The 22,882-nt window shown below is 37.6% G+C and overlaps 2 protein-coding genes and 1 long non-coding RNA gene across 5 annotated transcripts in view; all 3 read left to right on the plus strand.

The window, feature by feature from the left end:
* The first annotated feature begins 408 nt into the window (after nt 1–408).
* On the plus strand, nt 409–15,814 carry LOC108880662 (complement C1r subcomponent). Of its 2 annotated transcripts, none has more exons than XM_051076044.1 (13): nt 409–575; nt 939–1,152; nt 1,628–1,811; nt 1,898–2,038; nt 2,122–2,327; nt 2,431–2,578; nt 2,773–2,891; nt 3,019–3,097; nt 14,089–14,223; nt 14,339–14,413; nt 14,506–14,690; nt 14,784–14,989; nt 15,130–15,814. In XM_051076044.1, the coding sequence occupies exons 1-13, from the start codon at nt 475–477 to the stop codon at nt 15,458–15,460; spliced, it is 2,124 nt and encodes a 707-aa protein (XP_050932001.1). In that variant the 5' UTR covers nt 409–474; the 3' UTR covers nt 15,461–15,814. The 2 variants fall into 2 exon arrangements, with proteins under 2 accessions (XP_050932001.1, XP_050932000.1); XM_051076043.1 differs by lacking the exons at nt 14,089–14,223; nt 14,339–14,413; nt 14,506–14,690; nt 14,784–14,989; nt 15,130–15,814 and adding exons at nt 3,212–3,346; nt 3,969–4,043; nt 4,169–4,374; nt 4,465–4,670; nt 4,853–5,548.
* LOC127143319 (complement C1r-A subcomponent) lies at nt 6,323–11,726 on the plus strand. 2 transcript variants are annotated; one of them, XM_051076046.1, is made up of 14 exons: nt 6,323–6,441; nt 6,743–6,921; nt 7,279–7,492; nt 7,861–8,044; nt 8,131–8,271; nt 8,355–8,560; nt 8,664–8,811; nt 8,980–9,098; nt 9,223–9,301; nt 9,414–9,548; nt 9,982–10,056; nt 10,181–10,386; nt 10,472–10,686; nt 11,075–11,726. In XM_051076046.1, exons 2-14 carry the CDS (start codon nt 6,881–6,883, stop codon nt 11,439–11,441), a joined length of 2,130 nt encoding a protein of 709 aa, XP_050932003.1. In that variant the 5' UTR covers nt 6,323–6,441; nt 6,743–6,880; the 3' UTR covers nt 11,442–11,726. The 2 variants fall into 2 exon arrangements, with proteins under 2 accessions (XP_050932003.1, XP_050932002.1); XM_051076045.1 differs by lacking the exon at nt 6,323–6,441 and having other exon boundaries at nt 6,567–6,921.
* A 1,394-nt stretch (nt 15,815–17,208) lies between the features above and the next one.
* Nucleotides 17,209–22,882, plus strand: part of LOC108880723 (uncharacterized) — a 13,665-nt gene continuing 7,991 nt past the window's right edge. The window contains exons 1-2 of the long non-coding RNA XR_007814629.1: nt 17,209–18,151; nt 19,667–19,743. This is a non-coding gene — a long non-coding RNA (uncharacterized LOC108880723). The remainder of the gene's footprint in view (nt 18,152–19,666; nt 19,744–22,882) is intronic.

A 22,882-nucleotide genomic window follows, 5' to 3' on the forward strand; every position in this document is an offset into this window, starting at 1 on the left:
GATGGGTTCAACTTAACCCCATACAACAATGAAATCCATGTACTTATTGTGTTTTGACTTCAATCTATGGAGACAATCAACTGCTTTGCCCAATGTTTTGTTCTCCAAATGTTTAACCTGTACGGTCTCAAGGGGATTTAATCTTGCTGAAAAAATACAAATAGTCCCCTTTAGTGGCTAGAGTTTGAAGTAAGGGTAAATAGTCTAACCAGTCTAGTTCTTTATATTTCAAGTAATTATCATAATAATAGAATGGAAAATAATATAGATATGCGTTTGCATTTCTTTGAAAGTGTCTGTTTCAAAAGATCTTCTTGTTTATCTGTTTTAGAGGAATTATTTTCAGCATCGACCATGTTTCTCTACAATTCAAAGTCAAGCGTTCATTTGATTTTGCCAAGACAAACAAGACATATTCCGGGCATTAACGTAGTGAGTTGCTAAACACTGGAAAAAACAAACTTTGTGATATTAATGTTTCACTTGAATGTGAGGCATTTGCTCCCACAACAGCAGGTCAGTTCTCTCACAAATATATTTAATCCAGAGATGGGGTGGACTCACTGGATCATCTTGTAAGTTAAGTGCATGTTTTTTGAAGACAATTGTATATTGTTCTTAAATAATTTTTTCATGAATTTGCTGTTTGATTCCAAAATTCACAGCATATAGACCTTTCTTTTGTGGAGCTGCTTCTTATATTATTGTTTGTTGACTTCTGTACAATAAATATTATAGATGCACTGTGTTTTATAGGTTGAGTGATTCATGTTTCAGGCCATATATAAAGTCTCCACATTGTTGTGTGACTGACACAAGATGTGTTGACTATGTGTCACTGTTTGCTCTTTTCTGTTTACATCAACTTTGGACCAGCAGCTCAGATGACTACAGACTGATAAGCTTATCAAGCTGATTCTGTTTATGTACCTTTTCAGGTTTCTTTTTGTGTCAGTGTGTGAATGCTGGCTGCAGCCTGACTCTGATCCTCAGATGCATGGAGAGGTGAAGTCCCCCCAGTATCCCCAGCCTTACCCTCCAAACCTGCAGGAGCAGTGGGACCTCAGTGTGGCTGAGGGCTACCAGATCCAACTCACCTTCACACACATGGACATTGAAGCTTCTGCAGGATGCCACTATGATGCCCTTACAGTCAGAGCCACATTTCAACACATACACACTATTTCCATAAACAACAGTGCTATACTGCTTGAGTTCTTAAGTGTGACAACTTTTCCCACACAAACTTTGCACTTAAACACCTTCTCTACCAGTTCCATACATACCTTTTCATGTTTCCATTAGGTTTAATATTATCTTCTTGTTGGATGCAACTATACTTGAAGCCAGTGTCCACTAGAGGTAGACCTAAAACACAGTTTTTCTAGCCTGCTTCTACTTCTAAGATGCGAGCTTGACACTCATGTCTCTTGCCCAAGAGTTCATCTTTGACTTCTGGCCTCATAAGCTGCCACAGACAGAGTATTCATAATGGACAATTCATGCATGAGACAGAAGACCAACAATAAAGCACTAGTGCTGAGCAGTCTCTTGACACACATTTGGTGTTTTCACAGCAAATTTTCCTCATCATGATGAAGTTTTTATCCTGTATACGATCCCTCAGGTTCTCTATGAAGGAAAGGTCCTGGGTAAGTTTTGTGGCAGTGAGCATTCTGCTGATGGGCATCACCCTGGCAACCAGTCCATCTTGTCTCCAGGCAACAGACTCACCCTCATCTTCCAGACAGATAACAACAACCCAGAGCGCCACCAGAATGTGGGCTTCTCCGCTCAGTACCAGGCAATAGGTAACACTTTCTAACCCTTCTCCTGTCAGCCTGTCACTTCCTTCTGCTTATTAACTTAATTAACGTGATAACTTTCTCATCACCAGACCTCGATGAGTGTTCCTCACCTGCACCTGAAGATGGCTCAGGTCCAGTCTGCGATCAGATCTGCCTCAACACTCTTGGCTCATACCTGTGTTCCTGTCACCACGGCTATGAACTTCGCTCAGACCAGCGCTCCTGCATGTGTGAGTATTGCACAGATACATGCCTATCATGCATGTGTGCTCAAAGTGTCCCTACAACATTTCTTGTCTTCCTTCTCTCCCAGTATCCTGTGGTGGTGGTATATTTGATGAGCCAGAGGGACATCTGTCCAGTCCAGGATACCCTAACTCCCCACCTCATGCCGTTTCCTGTCAGTACGTAATTGCTGTAGAATCTGGCTTCACTGTGTCTCTCAGCTTCTCTGACAACTTCCAGATCGAGAGTGTGGACACTGAGCAAGGCCTAAACTGTCTCCATCACTGGTTGCAGGTACTAACAAAAAGGTTCCATACACTGTACATTTTTATATCAATACAGGGTAATAGGTGGATACGTCCTTCAATAAATAAACTGTGTATTCCTCTCTTAAAAGTTGACCATTCCAGACAGAGAGCCCATAAAGCTGTGTGGTTCAAAGAGTCCAGGTCTGATAGCTACAAACTCCAACACTGTCAAGCTGGAGTACCACACTGATGACCAAGGCCTGAGCAACGGCTGGAGCCTGGACTACAGCACACACAGTGAGAGGGAGAAGAATGAAAGTAGAAATTAGCCAAAGAGCAATTAAACTGCTGTTTGGGGGTTTTGAGTGCCATTGTGAAACCATTTTGGCATTCAGTGAAGTACAGTTTCCACCATATTGTCTGCTTGAAGCATTGGCTAACTTTAGATATGCATTTGATGTGTAATGTCTGCTTTCCCACTGTGTTTCCAGGAGTGCAGTGTCCAGTTCCTGATAATGTGGCTAAAGGCAGAGTCACACCGATCTTGAGTGAATATTTCTACAGAGACCACATCTTTGTGCGCTGTGACCTAGGATACAAGCTGATGATGGTTAGATAAAACTTTTTACTACAATGAGCTACACTTCACGTCAACAGAAAGCACTGTACATGTAATATAAACTATATTAAAAATATCTGGGCCAGCATTTTATCAGTTCACCTCTGTTTTCTTTCAGGATGGTCAGGAGATCGAGAGCTTTTCTACCACATGCCAGAATAACGGACAGTGGCACCTCCCTCTCCCAGAATGCCACAGTATGTTGCATTCAAGCTCACACAAAACATCAGTTGCAAAATTAATAGAAACTATACTGTGATTTAACCACAAGTCCTCTTGATAATTTGTTATTGTTTTGTTTTTTTCTGCAGTAATTGATTGTGGAGAACCTGAACCTTTGCTGAATGGAGGGGTGATCTTCCTGTCTGGTTTTCAGAATCAGTACCTGTCTGTTGTTCAGTATCACTGTAATGAACCGTTTTACTCTCTCTTCGGGGGTGTAAATGGTGAGACATTTACATACATCATCCGCTAACGTACAGATTTTTGAGGCCAACCTTCAGTTTCCATTAGCAGACTGTTGTAGCTCGTTTGAGTTGTATGGGATCTGTTTTTGTTTTTTTGAGTGTTACAGTATCAATGTGTGGTACTGCAGTTTAAGTGCAGACTTGATGTTTAATATGATTGATACACAGATTTTCAGTAGTAGAGGAATGATTGGAAGCAACTGGAAGCTTGAAAATACCTTTTTCACAAAATATACTTACAAATTATTTACGTTTATTGATTTATTTTACAAAACATAGCATTAGCAAAATGTTAAGCATTGGCAAAAATAGTAACATAAGACCAAGAATGAATTGAATGTTTTTCAGCTTGGTGTAGCATCACAAATGGGTGTGGTCAGGGGTGTGCTCTGTTGCACCTGCCCAACTGTGATGTTATGTTGTACTAACACACCAGGGACTACACTTGAACATGGATTTCTACATCACTGATGTCTACATCACTGCAGCAAAATGAGACATCCAGTATTTAAGATTGTTAGCTGGTTCTGAGTTGCTTTTAAGCAAGAGATTAATGGCAAACTGTATTTTTATTTTTATTTTGTTTCCTGCTGCTCTTCAGTTATCTTCACCTGTGAAGCAGACAGAAATTGGAGATCTAACAATGATGTTGTTGTCAGTCCAACATGCTTACCAGGTATTGCTTTTCATTACAGAAACAATGACCTGAAAAACCTAATGTCAAATGTCTAACTCTAGAGAACATAAAGTCTGTACTTGTGTGAAACTTCATATTTATGTGTACGTCTGTATCACATCCAGTTTGTGGCCAGCCAACAAAACACCTTTCTTCCTATCAGAGGATCATTGGAGGGGATGATGCTCCAGATGATACCATCCCCTGGCAGGTGCTACTGAATATAGACGGAGGAAGAGGAGGAGGTATGGTGATTGCAGACCGCTGGATTATGACTGCAGCTCATGTGGTTAAAGATGCGGAAGGAACAGCATCACCCAATGCTGTACAGGTAAGTGGGCCACTGTAGTTGTTACCTGCATACCCACTGTATCCATGTTTTTGCACAGAATTTATTTTCTCCTGTGCTGTTCATTTGCAGGTTTACATGGGACATACTATTGTTGAAACATTGATGGGCTCTCCTGTGAAAGCTGCCTCAGTCCATCCTCACCCTGACTATAATCCTGAAATCTACAACAATGACATTGCCTTGATCAAACTACAAGACCCAATCACATTCAATCCATCCATAATGCCCATATGTTTGCCAGCAGAGGATGCCACATACGTCACAGGCGTGATGGGGTAAAGAAACAACTGTATAATCTATTTTATATTATATAATATTATTTAATTTCTCTGATTTTAGTCTCTCTTTTTTCCCTTGTTGTGCCATCTGTGTATCTTGTCTGGCTTCTAAGCAAGGGACTCTGATTTGCTTTCTTATTTTAAGTTCACCATAACCCTGCCTTCTATATCTCTTTCAGACTGGTGTCAGGCTTTGGCCTTACAAGAGAGAACAACAGAACGCTTTCAACAAATAAGCTGAAGTACGTGCACATCCCTGTGGTGGACCAGGGAGTATGCAGTACATCAATTAATTCATTAAAGCAGACAAGGGCCAACATACCAAGCCTGACAAATAACATGTTTTGTGCTGGAGTCCCTGAGGGTGGGAAGGACTCCTGCCAAGGTGACAGTGGAGGCCCCTATGCCCTGAATGACAACGGACGGTTCTGGGCTGCAGGGGTTGTCAGCTGGGGGGTTGACTGCGGAAAGAAGGGAATGTATGGAGTCTATACCAGAGTCACCAACTACCTGGACTGGATCAACAAGGTCATGCAGGAGAACTGACATTTACAGTAATTCACTACAAACCTGATGCAAAGATGATGACATTTACAGTAAAATAAGACAAAAGAGAACTAATTTTGTTCTAAATATACCCTTGTCTAAAGTGTTGATACAAATTGTGTCACAAGAAAAGCAATAAATTAAGATAATCAACCAGTTGCTGATAAAATGATTAAGTGCAAATCTCTACTTATGATTAGAACCATTACAAAACTTCTTAAAATGATCAACTGAATGTCATACAGCGTGTTCACTAAGGTCAGTGAATTGTATTTTAATCTACCAAAAGCGTTTTTCCCTCAAGTTTAAATAAAGCGATATAATGCAGACTTACATGTGTCTTTTAATGCATTTATCTCAGAGAAGTCACAGATCTTTCCTTGGTATTTATGTAACTGTAACACCTTACACAATGACAGACACCTCAGTTATATAGTGTTGATAATTACATATACTGTGAGTATTATGTCATGATCTGCTCTCTGTGAGACTCACTGAGACTCACCTTTGTCCCCTTAGTTAATTAGTCCTTTTGTGCGTCTATATATTCTTGTCTTTCCCCTGCTGTGGCCCTGAAGGTCAAAGCACAACAACATCTCAGAAAACAAAACATTTCAGGAAACGGGAAATACTGACCATATACTGCTCTGTTAATTTCTTGACATAATATTAAGATAACCTGGGCTCTCCTGCACCTCACACTGAAGAGCACCAGGCATGCCCTTCAACGATCACACGCGGGGCGTCGGAGAGCGCGCAAGAGCTCGTGCTTCTCAGGTTAAGGTTGGAGGAGCCTGATGCGGTTGTGATACTTTATAGTTAAATACGTGTTGATGAGTAATGATTAACGAATGTATTATGTCTGTTTATGTTTATACAGAGAGCCATGTCTGTTGTCATGGCTCTCTGTGTAAACACATCTCATACACACGAATGAATTAAAACGTGCCTACGTGTCTTCATTATGAATATTTCGTTTCCTCTATGACCACTCCGGCTCCGTGTAATCAAACCAGGCACCAATCGATCGTGAACATATCCACTGGGTAAACTGGGAATTGACTGGGGTTCTGTCCAATCACAAACAAGAGGCACTGTCCCGCCCTTTCCGTAATTTGAAACGATGTTGTGTTTTATGAAATTTAGTTTTGTTTTCTGAAAAATCGTTTTGTTCTTTGAATTGTGATTGTGCTTTGTCCTGAGGGGTCATCTTATTCCCCCCGTGAGTTGTCAGTGTTTTGTTGAATTTACTGACTGTTTCATTTGTAGATTACTTGATTTTTCCTCCCTCTCCTGTGTTTGTCTCTGTGTCCAGTTTGTAACATTTAGTTACCTAATTTCTCTTTGTGAAGGCACAAGAACAGTATGTGCTTTCCCTCTACTGACTTTTTTGTGTCGTCACTAAACTTTTGATCAAATTTTGGAACTTTTCACTTCAAACCAACACAGTTTTACTCTTTATTTTGCTAGTTTGATCACAGTGGAACAATTATCAAGCCATTCTTGGGACTTTTCTCTTGCAGCTCATGTTTGCACTTATTCTTGCCAAGACAAAGACAAATACTGGAGGTTAAATCCCACTGCAATCCACTGCCTGCGCAACATTAATGATCCATCTGAATGTGAAACATTTCTCCTGAAACAGTAAATCAGACACTTATATGCTCCCTCCAGACATGGGTTGGACATGCTGTGTCATTTGGTGAGTATGATCAAGACTTTTAACCTATGTGTTGTATGTTTCAGTGAATTCTTAATGTTTTTAATGGATTTCCATCTTGACTAATGTAATCTGTTGTACCTGCTGTGTGTGTCTGTCTGAGTGTGGATCTTCTTATTATATGTCGTTGTTCCTGTATTATATATTGTCTATAAGATAGTTTTTATGCTTAACCAAATAATCTGTTTCTTAAAATACCATTCAGCTAAATCAAAGCAAAATGTTAAAAGTTTAAAAAAAAAAAAAAAGATTGTGTCACTCTGTTTGTTCTTTTTCTGTTTGCATCAACTTTGGACCAGCACTTTAGTTCCAACTGTCTCTGCTCATGCACCTTCTCAGGTTTCTGTTTGTGTCAGTGTGTGAATGCTGGCAGCAGCCTGACTCTGATCCTCCGATGCACGGAGAGGTGAAGTCCCCCCAGTATCCCCAGCCTTACCCTCCAAACCTGCAGGAGCAGTGGGATCTCAGTGTGGCTGAGGGCTACCGGATCCGACTCACCTTCACACACATGGACATTGAAGCTTCTGCAGGATGCCACTATGACGCCCTTACAGTCAGAGCCATATTTCAACACATACACAGTATTTCCATAAACAACTGCGCTGTAGTGCTTGAGTTCTTAACTTAAGTGTGACTGAAGAACCAGCTTTGACAACCTGACTCGAGCTCGAATATCTGAAGTGTCTAAAACACAGGGTTACAGATCTGATCATATGAGAGTTAAGCTTTAACTTCTAGCCTTATAAACTGCCACAGACATAGTATTGATAATAATAAATCAATATTGCATAGGACCGAAGACTAACAACAAAGCACATTTGCTTAGAAGCTTCTAGCAGGCAGGGCACAGACACATTTGGTGTTTTCACAGCAAGTTTTCCTCATCATGATGAAGTTTTTATCCTGTATACGATCCCTCAGGTTCTCTATGAAGGAAAGGTCCTGGGTAAGTTTTGTGGCAGTGAGCATTCTGCTGATGGGCATCACCCTGGCAACCAGCCCATCTTGTCTCCAGGCAACAGACTCACCCTCATCTTCCAGACAGATAACAACAACCCAGAGCGCCACCAGAATGTGGGCTTCTCCGCTCAGTACCAGGCAATAGGTAACACTTTCTAACCCTTCTCCTTTCAGCCTGTCACTTCCTTCTGCTTATTAACTTAATTAACGTGATAACTTTCTCATCACCAGACCTCGATGAGTGTTCCTCACCTGCACCTGAAGATGGCTCAGGTCCAGTCTGCGATCAGATCTGCCTCAACACTCTTGGCTCATACCTGTGTTCCTGTCACCACGGCTATGAACTTCGCTCAGACCAGCGCTCCTGCATGTGTGAGTATTGCACAGATACATGCCTATCATGCATGTGTGCTCAAAGTGTCCCTACAACATTTCTTGCCTTCCTTCTCTCCCAGTATCCTGTGGTGGTGGTATATTTGATGAGCCAGAGGGACATCTGTCCAGTCCAGGATACCCTAACTCCCCACCTCATGCCGTTTCCTGTCAGTATGTAATTGCTGTAGAATCTGGCTTCACTGTGTCTCTCAGCTTCTCTGACAACTTCCAGATCGAGAGTGTGGACACTGAGCAAGGCCTAAACTGTCTCCATCACTGGTTGCAGGTACTAACAAAAAGGTTCCATACGCTGTACATTTTTATATCAATACAGGGTAATAGGTGGATACGTCCTTCAATAAATAAACTGTGTATTCCTCTCTTAAAAGTTGACCATTCCAGACAGAGAGCCCATAAAGCTGTGTGGTTCAAAGAGTCCAGGTCTGATAGCTACAAACTCCAACACTGTCAAGCTGGACTACCACACTGATGACCAAGGCCTGAGCAACGGCTGGAGCCTGGACTACAGCACACACAGTGAGAGGGAGAAGAATGAAAGTAGAAATTAGCCAAAGAGCAATTAAACTGCTGTTTGGGGGTTTTGAGTGCCATTGTGAAACCATTTTGGCATTTATGAAACTAAGAGTTGGCTAACTTTAGATATGCATTTGATGTGTAATGTCTGCTTTCCCACTGTGTTTCCAGGAGTGCAGTGTCCAATGCCGGGTAATGTGGCTAAAGGCAGAGTCACACCGATCCTGAGTGAATATTTCTACAGAGACCACATCTTTGTGCGCTGTGACGTAGGATACAAGCTGATGATGGTTAGATAAAACTTTTTATTACAATGAGCTACACTTAATAACAAAAAACATTTATTTGTCTTAAATATCTATCTATATAAATATCAGGGTAACATTTTATCAATTCCTGTCTTTCCTCTTTCAGGATGGTCAGGAGATCGAGAGCTTCTCTACCATGTGCCAAAACAATGGACAGTGGCACCTCCCTCTCCCAGAATGCCACAGTATGTTGCATTCAAGCTCACACAAAACATCAGTTGCAAAATTAATAGAAACTATACTGTGATTTAACCACAAGTCCTCTTCATTATTTGTTATTCTTTTGTTTTTCTACAGTAATTGATTGTGGAGAACCTGAACCTTTGCTGAATGGAGGGGTGATCTTCCTGTCTGGTTTTCAGAATCAGTACCTGTCTGTTGTTCAGTATCACTGTAATGAACCGTTTTACTCTCTCTTCGGGGGTGTAAATGGTGAGACATTTACATACATCATCCGCTAACGTACAGATTTTTGAGGCCAACCTTTGGTTTCAATTAGCAGACTGTTGTAGCTCGTTTGAGTTGTATGGGATCTGTTTTTGTTTTTTTTGAGTGTTACAGTATCAATGTGTGGTATTGCAGTTTAAGTGCAGACTCATTTCTTCTCTGCATTACTGCTTTACAACAATGTACATTTCACTCAAAGTGATGCAGACTTGATGTTTAATATGATGAAAACACTCAGCAAATTTTCAATAGTACCTGGAAATACATTTATTACAAAATATATTTTAAAGTATTTACATATAAGTATTTTATAAAGAATAGCAGTAGCAAAAAAACACTAACTTAGCATCACTGATGGGTGTGGTCAGAGTAAAAGATTAACAGCAAACTACTTTTTTTGTTTCCTGCTGCTCTTCAGTTACCTTCACCTGTGAAGCAGACAGAAAGTGGAGATCTAACAATGATGTTGTTGTCAGTCCAACATGCTTACCAGGTATTGCTTTTCATGACAAAAACAATGACCTGCAAAACCTTATGTCAAATGTCTAACTAGGAGAACATAAAGTCTGTACTAGTGTGAAACTTCATATTTATGTGTACGTCTGTATCACATCCAGTTTGTGGCCAGCCAACAAAACACCTTTCTGCCTATCAGAGGATCATTGGAGGGGATGATGCTCCAGATGATACCATCCCCTGGCAGGTGCTACTGAATATAGACGGAGGAAGAGGAGGAGGTATGGTGATTGCAGACCGCTGGATTATGACTGCAGCTCATGTGGTAAAAAATAAGGGAATAACCGCACCACCTGAAACTGTGCGGGTAAGTGGGCCACTATTGTTGTTATCTGCATTGCCTACATGTTTTTGCACTGACATTTATTTCCTCTTGTGCTGTTGATTTGCAGATTTACATGGGATATACTAATATTGAAACCTTGACTGACCCACATATGAATGCTTCCTCAGTCCATGTTCACCCTGATTACAACAACTTCAATAAAATAGACTACAACAATGACATTGCCTTGATCAAACTACAAGACCCGATCACATTCAATCCATCCATAATGCCCATATGTTTGCCAGCAGAGGATGCCACATACGTCACTGGCACGATGGGGTAAAGAAACATCTGACTCTTCTTCAAATCAAGTCAATTTTTTTTATATAGTGCCAAATCACAATAGAAGTTATCTCAAGGCAGTTTTCATGTAGAGGAGGTTTAGACTGTACTCTCTAAATTATATATTACATTACAGTTATAATATTTACAAAGAGAGATCCAACAATTCCCACCATGAGCAAGCACTAGGCGAGTGTGTGTGTGTAATACAGATTCCATATGGATATGTAAATTGTATTAATAATAGTAATTGTAGCTATAAAAAAGTTTGCCATCACTCTGTTTTTTTCAGCTATTGTGCCATCATGTGCATCTTGTCTATGAGACAGTGACATGCTTTCTTCTTCTGAGTTCACCATAACTGTGCCTTTTATATCTTTTTCAGACTGGTGTCAGGCTTTGGTGTTACAGAAGAGAACAAAATACGGAAGTTAACAAATAAGCTGAAGTATGTGAACCTCCCTGTGGTGGACCAGGGAGTATGCAGCAGATCGATTACTTCATTAAAGCGGGCAAGGGCCAACATACCAAGCCTGACAAATAACATGTTTTGTGCTGGAGTCCCTGAGGGTGGGAAGGACTCCTGCCAAGGTGACAGTGGAGGCCCCTATGCCCTGAATGACAACGGACGGTTCTGGGCTGCAGGAATTGTCAGCTGGGGGGTTGACTGCGGAAAGCAGGGAATGTATGGAGTCTATACCAGAGTAACCAGCTACGTGGACTGGATCAACAAGGTCATGCAGGAGAACTGACATTTACAGTAATTCACTACAAACCTGATGCAAAGATGATGACATTTACAGTAAAATAAGACAAAAGAGAACTAATTTTACTCGCAGCCTTACTTGCCTTAAATATACTCTTCTGTGCAGGGTTAATGCATATTGTGTATCATACTTATGATGATTAGAACCATCTCAAAGCTTCCTGTAATGATTACTGTCATGCAGATTGTTCAGTAAAGTTAATACATTGTATTTTAATCTACCAAAAAATATTTTTTTCTTCAAGTTTGAATAAAGTGATATAATGCAGAACTACACTTGTCTTTTCATGCATGTATCTAAGAAAAGTCACAGATCTTTCCAGTGGTAAGTGGTAACCACAATTAAAATTAGGATCCACTTCAGCTCCTTCTCACCTACTTGGTATTTGTGTCACTGTAACACCTTGCACATCAACAGTTGCCTCAGTTGTATGGTGTTGTTAGTTAATGTGTATGGCTGCTATATCCTGTTTTTATTTTGAAATTACTTTTCTTATGTGTTTAGTTAGTGTTGAAACTTTAGTTTACTTCCTGTCTTTGTGTTTTTCCCGCCATACTTCTGTGTCACCTGTTTCTTGTTAGTTAATTAATCCTCTTGTGTGTATAAATAAGCCTAGTCTTGTCTTTTTTTTCACTTGAGTTGTCAGAGTGTTCTGTTGAGTTCTCCTGTGTCTGTCTCTATGTCCAGGTTGTGACGTATTAGTTATTTAATTTATTTTTGTGAACTCACAAAGACAATATGTGGTCTCTTTTTACTGACTTTTTTTGTGTCTTCACTTCTGCTTATAATTTGGACCTTTTCACTTCAAACCAATACAGTTTTACTCTTTATTCACCTAGTTTAGTTACTCAGTGGAACAGTTATTGAGCCATTATGATCTTCCTCCTGCAGCTCATGTTTGCATTTATTCTGCCAAGACAAACAAAGACATATACTGGAGGTTAAATCCTTCTGCAAACTACCACCTCCACAATATTAACGATCCACTTGAACATGCAACATTTCCTCTGGAACAGTAAATCAGACACACATACACTTCTTCCAGACATGGGTTGGACATACGCCATTTGGTGAGTGTGATCAAGAGTTTTAATTTGTTGTGTGTTGTATGTTTCAGTGAATTTCTCTTTTTAAAAAAAAATATTTTCTGTGTTAAATCACATTTGTACCTGGTGAGTGTGTGGACCTTCTTATTATGTCATTGTTCCTACATTATGTATGGTCTATAATGTAGTTTTTAAGCACGACTGAGTAATCTCTTTCTCAAAGTACCATACAGCAAAATCAAAGCAAAAATAATATGATTGCTAAAGTTTTAAAAAATGATTGTGTCACTCTGTTCTTTTTCTGTTTGTATCAGCAACAGTACCTTAGTTCCAACTGTCTCTGCTCATGCACTTTTCTAGGTTTCTGTTTGTGTCAGTGTGTGAGAGCTCGCTGCATCCTGACTCTGACCCTGTAATCCATGGAGAGGTCCAGTCCCCTCAGTATCCCCAGCCTTACCCTCCCAACCTGCTGAAGCAATGGGAACTCCTGGGACCACACGGCTACCAGATCCAGCTGTCCATAACACACCTGGATATTAAAGCTTCTGCTGGCTGCCATCAAGACTCTCTTACAGTCAGAGCCACATTTCAATATAAAATTATAGATTTTGAGCAATAGATCAGTGTTTTCATGTTGAAGTCTTAAACCCAGATATTAATCTAATATTTATTACTTCACTTTGACTTGCGTATTGATGACCTGCATATATTGAGTTGGAAGTAGCCACAGAATACTAAAGTTAATCAGTAAACAACCCTAAGCTTACACCAATAGACAAATAGGCTATAATAAACTCATAAAGTATGGTACAAATAAATCAGTGACATTAGATACGTTACAGCTTGTTGAAAAGCTGAGCGTGATGTATCAGAGTGTATTGCATCTTATCCTCATCCACAAATCTCAAAGCCAAACTACACTATGTTATTTTTGAAAGAAGAAACAAGACATTATTTCTCTTATGAATGAAAAGTTACAGTCATGTGTGGTCTGGTATGTCCTGTTGCTTATGCTGACTAATGTTAGCTAACCCTGGGTAAATATTGCTGCAACTGACCTTACACAGAACTTGTCAGCGAGTTGCCTCATCATGGTGTATGTCTTTTTTCTGCTTTACATTTTTCAGGTTCTCTATGGTCAAAAGGTGATTGGGAAGTTTTGTGGCCAGGAAAATTCCCCTGATCACCCAGGCAAAGAGCTGATCCTTTCTCCAGGCAACACACTGACTCTCATATTCCAAACAAGTAACTCCTCTCCAGAGCTCCAACAGCATATTGGCTTCTCCGCTACCTACAAGGGAATAGGTAAATAACTGCAGTATCTATCTAAGCTGGAATTTAGAACATCAACACTTTCAAAGAATTAAGACAAAATGTACACATATCCCAGTAAATTCACCATGACTGCTGTCATTGTCCTATTACAAAGATCTCGCTCTTGTGTTATTCAGCATAAAATATGATGTTACTTTGTATAACTTTTTTCAGTCTAAATTATTGTGTGACAAATAACAAACTTTTTTTTCAATCCAATACATTTGTAACTAACAAAAATATTAACATGTCCTTGTTTTGTTTTTCTGCAGTAATTGATTGTGGAGAACCTGAGCCTTTGCTGAATGGAGGGGTGACCTTCCTGTCTGGTTTTCAGAATCGGTACGGTTCTGTTGTTCAGTATCACTGTAATGAACCGTTTTACTCACCCCTTGGGGGTGTAAATGGTGAGACATTTATATATATTATTCCAAAAACACACATTTATACACATGGGATTATTATTTTTGATGTAGCTTCCTTAAAAATGAATGACATCTTCTTGTTCCCTCTGTTCTTCAGTCACTTTCACCTGTGAAGCAGATGGAAAATGGAAATCCAAGCACAACAGTGTTGTCACTCCAACATGTCTACCAGGTACTGATCTGTTACCTAAAATCTAGGACTCTTTAAATTAAAAATATGAAGCCTGTGCCTGTGTGACCCTGATTTATGTACATCACATCCAGTTTGTGGCCAACCAACAAAACACATCTCTGTCTATGGGAGGATCGTTGGAGGAGATGACGCTCCTGATGATACCATCCCCTGGCAGGTGCAACTGAATGCAGGAGGAGGAGGTATGGTGATTGCAGACCGCTGGATTATGACTGCTGCTCATCTAGTAAAAAACATTGGCAACAACACTATTCAGGTAAGTGGGCCACATTAGTTGTTGCCTGCATATCCACTGTAACCATGTTTTTGTACTGACATTTTTACTTCCTCCTGTGCTGTTGATTTGCAGATTTACATGGGACATACTGATGTTAAAACCTTGATGCGCTTTCCTGTGTATGCTGCCTCAGTTCACCCTCACCCTGACTATAATCCTGAAATCTACAACAATGACATTGCCTTGATCAAACTGCGAGACCCGATCACATTCAGCTCTTCCATAATGCCCATATGTTTGCCAGCAGAGAATGCCACATACGTCACTGGCATGATGGGGTAAAGAAACAACTGTAGAATCTATTTTATTTCATTTATTGTCTCTGCTTTTTGTCTTGGGAACTCAGTCATTTAACTTCATTCCTCTCTGATTTCCTTTTTTTGAGTTCACCATAATACTGTTCTCTGTATTTTTTCAGATTGTTGTCAGGTTTTGGTAGAATAACAGAGTATGGCCCGACATCAGCAAAGCTGAGGTATGTGCACATCCCTGTGGTCAACCAGAAGATATGCAGTGAAGCAATGGGCAAACTGACAAATAACATGGTTTGTGCTGGAGTCCCTGAAGGTGGGAAGGACTCCTGTTCAGGTGATGCTGGAAATCCGTACGCCCTGAGTGATGATGGACAGTTCTGGGCAGCAGGGATATCCAGCTGGGGAGTTGGGTGTGCACGGCCAGGAAAATATGGAGTCTATACCAGAGTTGGCAACTACCTGGACTGGATCAATAAGACCATGCAAGAGAATTGAATTTACTATGTATCATCAGTAAGTTCATTCAGCTTGGTGAGCTGAACATGACCAAAGTCAAATATAACCAAATAAAAAATGAATAAGAAAGAGTGACTTCTCATAGTTCTGACAATAAAATGATGGTGGAAGGACAGCACTTGAGCAGCCAGATGAACAGAATGATAAAACTAAAACTTCTGTTATGAGGTAATTTTCTGGTTTTAGTTTTAAAGAAATTATCTCAAAATGTAGTGCAGGTACATCTTAAATGATTTATTATTTTAGCAACTGCCAAGTATCACAAATCAAAGCTATCACTTGTATCAGTGGTCACCTCTTCACATGATTCATGTTTAATAAATGAAAGCAGTATTCATTGTCTTTTTTGGCCACTTTTAGGAGGCACAAACTGTAAACACAATACTGACATATTATCACTTCATAAAGTTGTGTTGAACATTAACAGGGAATTTATATCAGGAGTGATGTTTGTCTCCACCTGACGAATGCATTTACTGTCCTTGTCCTCAGGGAAATATTTGGCTCAACAACAACTGTTTTCCAGATGGCTGGAAAACATAGAGTAGTTGCTAACAACGAAACTGAAACTGTTTCAGGCTGTAGGCTGTAAATAAATAAATAAATAAATAAATCTAAAACATGGTAAACTAACCTGTGGAGCTAAAGGGTTTAACTGGAGAGGATGATTATATTAGATTTTTTTGTGGAGTCCTCAGTAACACCAGCCAATCTTACAATACACGCTATCATATTGTTAATAGAAAAAAATATTGCAGCTTCATAGTTTATTTTCTCTCTAACATCACTATATCATGGTAGTGTGACAGGGTGAAAGATGAGGAGACAGTCAGAGGAGGTAAAACACTAACAAATACGATTGTGGATAATAAATAGATTTTGGCTTAAATTAATATGAAAAGAATAATGATCTTGCTGATGCACATTTCTCAATAAATACCACAGCCACAGGTTTATGTGTCCTCCATGGCTCGGGCTTACAAGTCACTATACATTACAAACGTAAGTCATACATCGGCCTAAAAGGTTTACCAACATTTAATGGTATACCTCAGCAGAAAACACTTTCAGCCCCAGCGGCTCTTAGCAACTGCGTTCAGTTCAATTTTTCTCGGTTCCCCCATATAATACAAGCAGTTTCGGCCGGCTCTATGCAGGGGCAAGATGGGGCAGCGCCCCCCTAAATAAACGTTTTGCCCCCTCAAATCAAAAGTTTAGAAGTTAATAAAACACATTTTAATAGATTATCCAAACAAAGAATGTGTTAAAAGTTAATGCAGTTAATCGCAGTAGTTTAAAAGTCCCAGAGATACAAGTTCTACATCTCATTTCTGTATCCCTCCGCTCTCTTTCTCTCTCTCTGTATGGATGTTTTATATTACCCATGATCTAAACCTTAAAGATATTTTACCATAGACTACGCTGCCCGTGAACGTATCTTAAGAGCAATCAGAGGCGGTTGAATGGAATCACCTGGCCAATGGGCGTTTTGTCTGTCGTTGTTGGCCTGCGTGTGTTGTCATTGGCTATCGTCTTCTGGGAGGAGCGCAAAGAGGCGGAGAAACGAAGCCGGTAAACAGATTTAAACCAACGTTTAAATCATTGCTTCGGTTTGTCAGTACTGTGAGAACACTTAATTGCCGAAGAAGCCTGGAAACTAAAACAAGCTGTGAAGCTATTTTAATTTCGAACACGACTGAGGCACGAAGGTAAGGCTAAGGAGCTAACTAGCTCGCCGCTAGCATTAGCGTTAGCATTAGCCTTCTATTTTAACGTTTTTATCGCGTGGGTAAGAGTGTATTTGTATTTCCGTGACTGAGGCGTTCCTGACATGAGTTGTGGACCACCAACGTGGAAGGGTGAAAACACAAGGAGCTCTTGATATTTTGTTTAAAGCCCTGTTGAAATTGTTAACAGTCACCTCTTTGTAATTTTGTGTGCCGTCCTGGTCATTTTTAACTCAGTTTATAAGGGTCTGTCATGACCTAACTGCTTTATACCTGGATGTAAACCTTAACAACAGCAAATTTGAGGTGCCGCCATGGCCACACCCTTTGATGAAAACTCAAGCTTTTGATAACTTTCAACCACAAAGGCGTTCACATTTCATTGACTGAGTTTGAAGTCGATATGATTAAATCTCTAGGAGGACTCGATTCAAATTCTCGTTTTTGTTTGTCATAGTATAGTACGTAATCAAAAATGTCAAAAACACAGTATAGTAAAGCATCAAATAGTATTATGAGGCATTAAATGTTTTTAAAAATGTCATAGTATAAAAAGGTCAAAAAATGTCATAATATAGTAAGACATAAAAATGTTTTGTTAAATGTTCTGTTTCAGCTGTCATGTTGAATGTTTGTCTGTGTTTTCATAGTTAAACTGTTGATGAGGAATAAGTAGTAGTGTATTGAACATTTTCCTTTGTATCTTTCCCTTTGATTTCCCCCAGGTGACTCCACATCATCCACGATCCCAGAGATGTGGTCCCTGATCAGAGAGACATTGTCGAGGATGAGGAAGACATCGTCCACGACGAGACATTGTCCATGACTTCAGAGACGTGTGAAAGTTGGTAGTAACAGAGTTCCCAATTTGACGGCATCGTCTGTGATCAGACTGTCTTTGTACAATGAAGAGGTTCTTTGAGACCAGGACGGAGGCCTTCAGGTAATTCACAAACAGTTTTACATAAACTGTCCAACACAGAACACTGACATTTGTCTATGTTCAGTATTCAGTATATCAGAAAAGTGTAATAATAGAGGTAAATCTGCAATATATGTGTATAATGTATAATATAATGTATAATTAATCTGTATTTATAGAAGTAATGTATAAGTAATTAGCAATATCAGAAGTAATATGTAATAGTCAAAGTAATCTGTTATTAATTGTAGTTTACAACAGTAAAAGTTATCTGTAAATTTAGAAGTCCTATGTAATAAGAAAAGTACTATGCAATAGTAAAAGTAGTCTAATATCAGAGGTAACAGTAGAAGTAATCTATAATAGAAAAGCAAAGCAGAAGTAATAGTAATCCAAAACAGAAGTAAAAATGTCATGTTAGCCGTCAAAAATGACAAAAAGCACCACAGTATAGTAAAGCATCTAAAATATCTTGGTATAGTAAAGCATAAACATGTCAAAAAATGTCATGTTACAGTAAAAGTAAAAGCTGTAACCCTAACCTCAACCTCTGGCTAAAAGTGGCTAAAAGCCATAATCTTAACCTCCAGCTACAAGTTGCTAAAAAAAAAAACCCAAACCTTCTAGCTAAAAGTGGTAAAAAAAAAAAAACTGTAACCCTAACCCCAGTCTCTGGCTATAAGTGGCAAAAAAAAACTGTAACCCTCACCCTAACCTCTGGATGCAAGTGGCCTCTGGCTAAAAATATTCACTTTCATACGATATTAAACAGACTGGAAAAATATTAAGTGTTCAGTAATATTTAGTTCAGTAAGAGTAAGATAATCCTTTATTATTTACACAGTGGGGAAATTCAGTTTTGCAGCAGCAAAAATATAAAAAGGCATGATATAAACAAGGCAGGATATACCATAATATATAGCGATATATAAAAAAAATATAAACAATATGAACAGTATAAAGAGGAGTATACACAGTAATGGATTGGATTTGAGTACTGATATTGCAATGTTTAGCAAAATAGCAAAATACCAAAATGAAATAACAAACACAAAATGTAACTTAACCCACAAACACTGTGTAGAGGTGTGTGTATGAATAAGTGTGTGTCTATGGAAAACAAAGGTAAGATTGCTGCTTTAAAGATAGGTTCTTTATCTTAAGCTGAATGTCATAGCATAGCACAGTCAAAAATGGTCCAAAATGTGTAGAAATGTCATAGTATAGTAAGGCATCAAAATAATATGAAAAAAAATGTCTTAAGGCATAAAAACTCTCAGAATAGTAGTGCAAAAAAAAATTTAATAGTATAGTAAGGCATCAAAAAGGGTCAACAAAGGTCACAGCATCATAAGGAATCAAAAAATGTCAAAAAAGGTCATAGTATAGTAAGGCATAAAAATGTTTTCTTAAAGGTTCTGTTTCAGCTGTAATATTGAATATTTTTCTGTATTTTCATGGTTAAACCGATGATGAGGAATAGTTAGTAGTGTACTGATCATTTTCCTTTGTATGTTTCTCTTTGATTTCCTCCAGGTGTCACCACTTCGTCCATGATCACAGAGTATTTGTACAATGAAGAATTTCTTTGACACCAGGACAGAGGCCTCCAGGTAATTGCCAAACAGCTTTAAATTAACTGTCCAACACAGAACACTGACATTAAATTGTTTATGTTCAGTATTCAGTATATCAGAAAAGTGTAATAATAGAAGTAATCTGCAATAATGAAGATGTAATAGTCAAAGTAATCTGCAATAATGAAGATGTAATAGAGTAATCTGTAACTATATGTAGTTTGCAACAGTAAAAGTTATCTGTAAATTTAGAATATAGAATATCAGGTAACAGTAGAAGTAATCTGTAATATAAAAGCAATGCAGAAGTAATCGTAATCAAAAAAAAAAAAGTCACATTAAAATAAGCCATAAAAATTATCATAAAATAGTGTGTGGTAGTATAGTACCGCAGTATAGTAAAGCATCTAAAGTATCTTTGTATAATAAAGCATAAACATGTAAAAAAAAAAGTCACAGTACAGTAAGGCGTCAAAAAATGTCACAGTATAGTAAGGTGTCAAAAACTGTCAAAAAATGTCATAGCATGTTAACGTGTCAAAAAATGTCATAGTAATGTGTCAAAAAAATGTCATAGTGTGGTAAGGTGTCAAAAATTGTCACAGTATAGTGAAGCGTCAAAAACTGTCATAGTATAGTAAGGTGTCAAAAACTGTCAAAAAATGAATGTCACAGTATAGTAAGGTGTCCAAAAATTGTCATAGTGTAGTAAGGTGTCAAAAAATGTCATCGTATGATAAGGTGTAAAACATTGTCAAAAATTGTCATAGTATAGTAAGGCATCAAACAATGTCTTAGTATAGATAGGCATCAAAAATGTCAACAGCATAGTAAGGCATCAGAAAGAGAAAAAATGTCAAAGTGTAGTAAGGTGTCAAAAAATGTCACAGTATAGTAAGGTGTCAAAAAAAATGTCATAGTATAGTGAAGCGTCAAAAACTGTTATAGTAAGGTGTCCAAAAATGTCACAGTATAGTAAGGTGTCAAAAAAAATGTCATAGTATAGTGAGGCATCAAAAACTGTTATAGTATAGTAAGGTGTCCAAAAATGTCACAGTATAGTAAGGTGTCCAAAAAAATGTCATAGTACAGTGAGGCGTCAAAAAATGTTATAGTATAGTAAGGTGTCCAAAAATGTCACAGTATAGTAAGGTGTCAAAAAAAATGTCATAGTATAGTGAGGTGTCAAAAACTGTTATAGTATAGTAAGGTGTCCAAAAATGTCACAGTATAGTAAGGTGTCCAAAAAAATGTCATAGTATAGTGAGGCGTCAAAAAATGTTATACTATGGTAATGTGTCAAAAATTGTCATAGTATAGTAAGGCGTTAAAATTACTCAAAAAATGTCATAGTATAGTATGGCGTCAAAAACTGTCATAGTATGATGTCAAAAATAAAATGTCATAGAGTAGTAAGGCGTTAAAAATACTCAAAAACTGTCATAGTATAGTATGGTGTCAAAAATACTCAAAAAATGTCATAGTATAGTATGGCGTCAAAAATACTCAAAAAATGTCATAGTATAGTAAGGCGTTAAAAATACTCAAAAAATGTCATAGTATAGTATGATGTCAAAAATACTCAAAAAATGTCATAGTATAGTATGATGTCAAAAATACTCAAAAAATGTCATAGTATAGTATGGCGTCAAAAACTGTCATAGTATAGTATGATGTCAAAAATACTCAAAAAATGTCATAGTATAGTATGATGTCAAAAATACTCAAAAAATGTCATAGTATAGTAAGGCGTTAAAATTACTCAAAAAATGTCATAGTATACTATGGCGTTAAAAATACTCAAAAAATGTCATAGTATAGTTTGGTGTCAAAAACTGTCATAGTATAGTATGATGTCAAAAATACTCAAAAAATGTCATAGTATAGTATGGCGTTAAAAATACTCAAAAAATGTCATAGTATAGTAAAGCGTTAAAATTACTCAAAAAATGTCATAGTATAGTAAGGCGTTAAAAAATGTCATAATATAGTAAGGTGTCAAAAATACTCAAAAATTGTCATAGTATAGTATGATGTCAAAAATACTCAAAAAATGTCATAGTATAGTAAGGCGTTAAAATTACTCAAAAAATGTCATAGTATAGTAAGGCGTTAAAAAATGTCATAATATAGTAAGGTGTCAAAAATACTCAAAAACTGTCATAGTATAGTATGATGTCAAAAATACTCAAAAAATGTCATAGTATAGTATGGTGTCAAAAAATGTCATAGTATAGTATGATGTCAAAAATACTCAAAAAATGTTATAGTATAGTATGATGTCAAAAATACTCAAAAAATGTCATAGTATAGTATGGCGTCAAAAAATGTCATAGTATAGTATGATGTCAAAAATACTCAAAAAATGTTATAGTATAGTATGATGTCAAAAATACTCAAAAAATGTCATAGTATAGTAAGGCGTTTAAATTACTCAAAAAATGTCATAGTATACTATGGCGTTAAAAATACTCAAAAAATGTCATAGTATAGTTTGGTGTCAAAAACTGTCATAGTATAGTATGATGTCAAAAATACTCAAAAAATGTCATAGTATAGTATGATGTCAAAAATACTCAAAAAATGTCATAGTATAGTAAGGCGTTAAAAATACTCAAAAAATGTCATAGTATAGTATGATGTCAAAAATACTCAAAAAATGTCATAGTATAGTAAGGCGTTAAAAATACTCAAAAAATGTCATAGTATAGTAAGGCGTTAAAAAATGTCATAATATAGTAAGGTGTCAAAAATACTCAAAAACTGTCATAGTATAGTATGATGTCAAAAATACTCAAAAAATGTCATAGTATAGTATGGTGTCAAAAACTGTCATAGTATAGTATGGCGTCAAAAATACTCAAAAAATGTCATAGTATAGTATGATGTCAAAAATACTCAAAAAATGTAATAGTATAGTAAGGCGTTAAAATTACTCAAAAAATGTCATAGTATACTATGGCATTAAAAATACTCAAAAAATGTCATAGTATAGTTTGGTGTCAAAAACTGTCATAGTATAGTATGGCGTTAAAAATACTCAAAAAATGTCATAGTATATATATGTCATAGTATAGATGTCAAAAATACTCAAAAAATGTCATAGTATAGTATGGCGTCAAAAATATACTCAAAAAATGTCATAGTATAGTAAGGCGTTAAAATTACTCAAAAA

Source organism: Lates calcarifer, linkage group LG15 (genome assembly GCF_001640805.2).
Source record: "Lates calcarifer isolate ASB-BC8 linkage group LG15, TLL_Latcal_v3, whole genome shotgun sequence".
In the NCBI taxonomy this organism is placed as follows: Eukaryota; Metazoa; Chordata; class Actinopteri; family Centropomidae; genus Lates; species Lates calcarifer.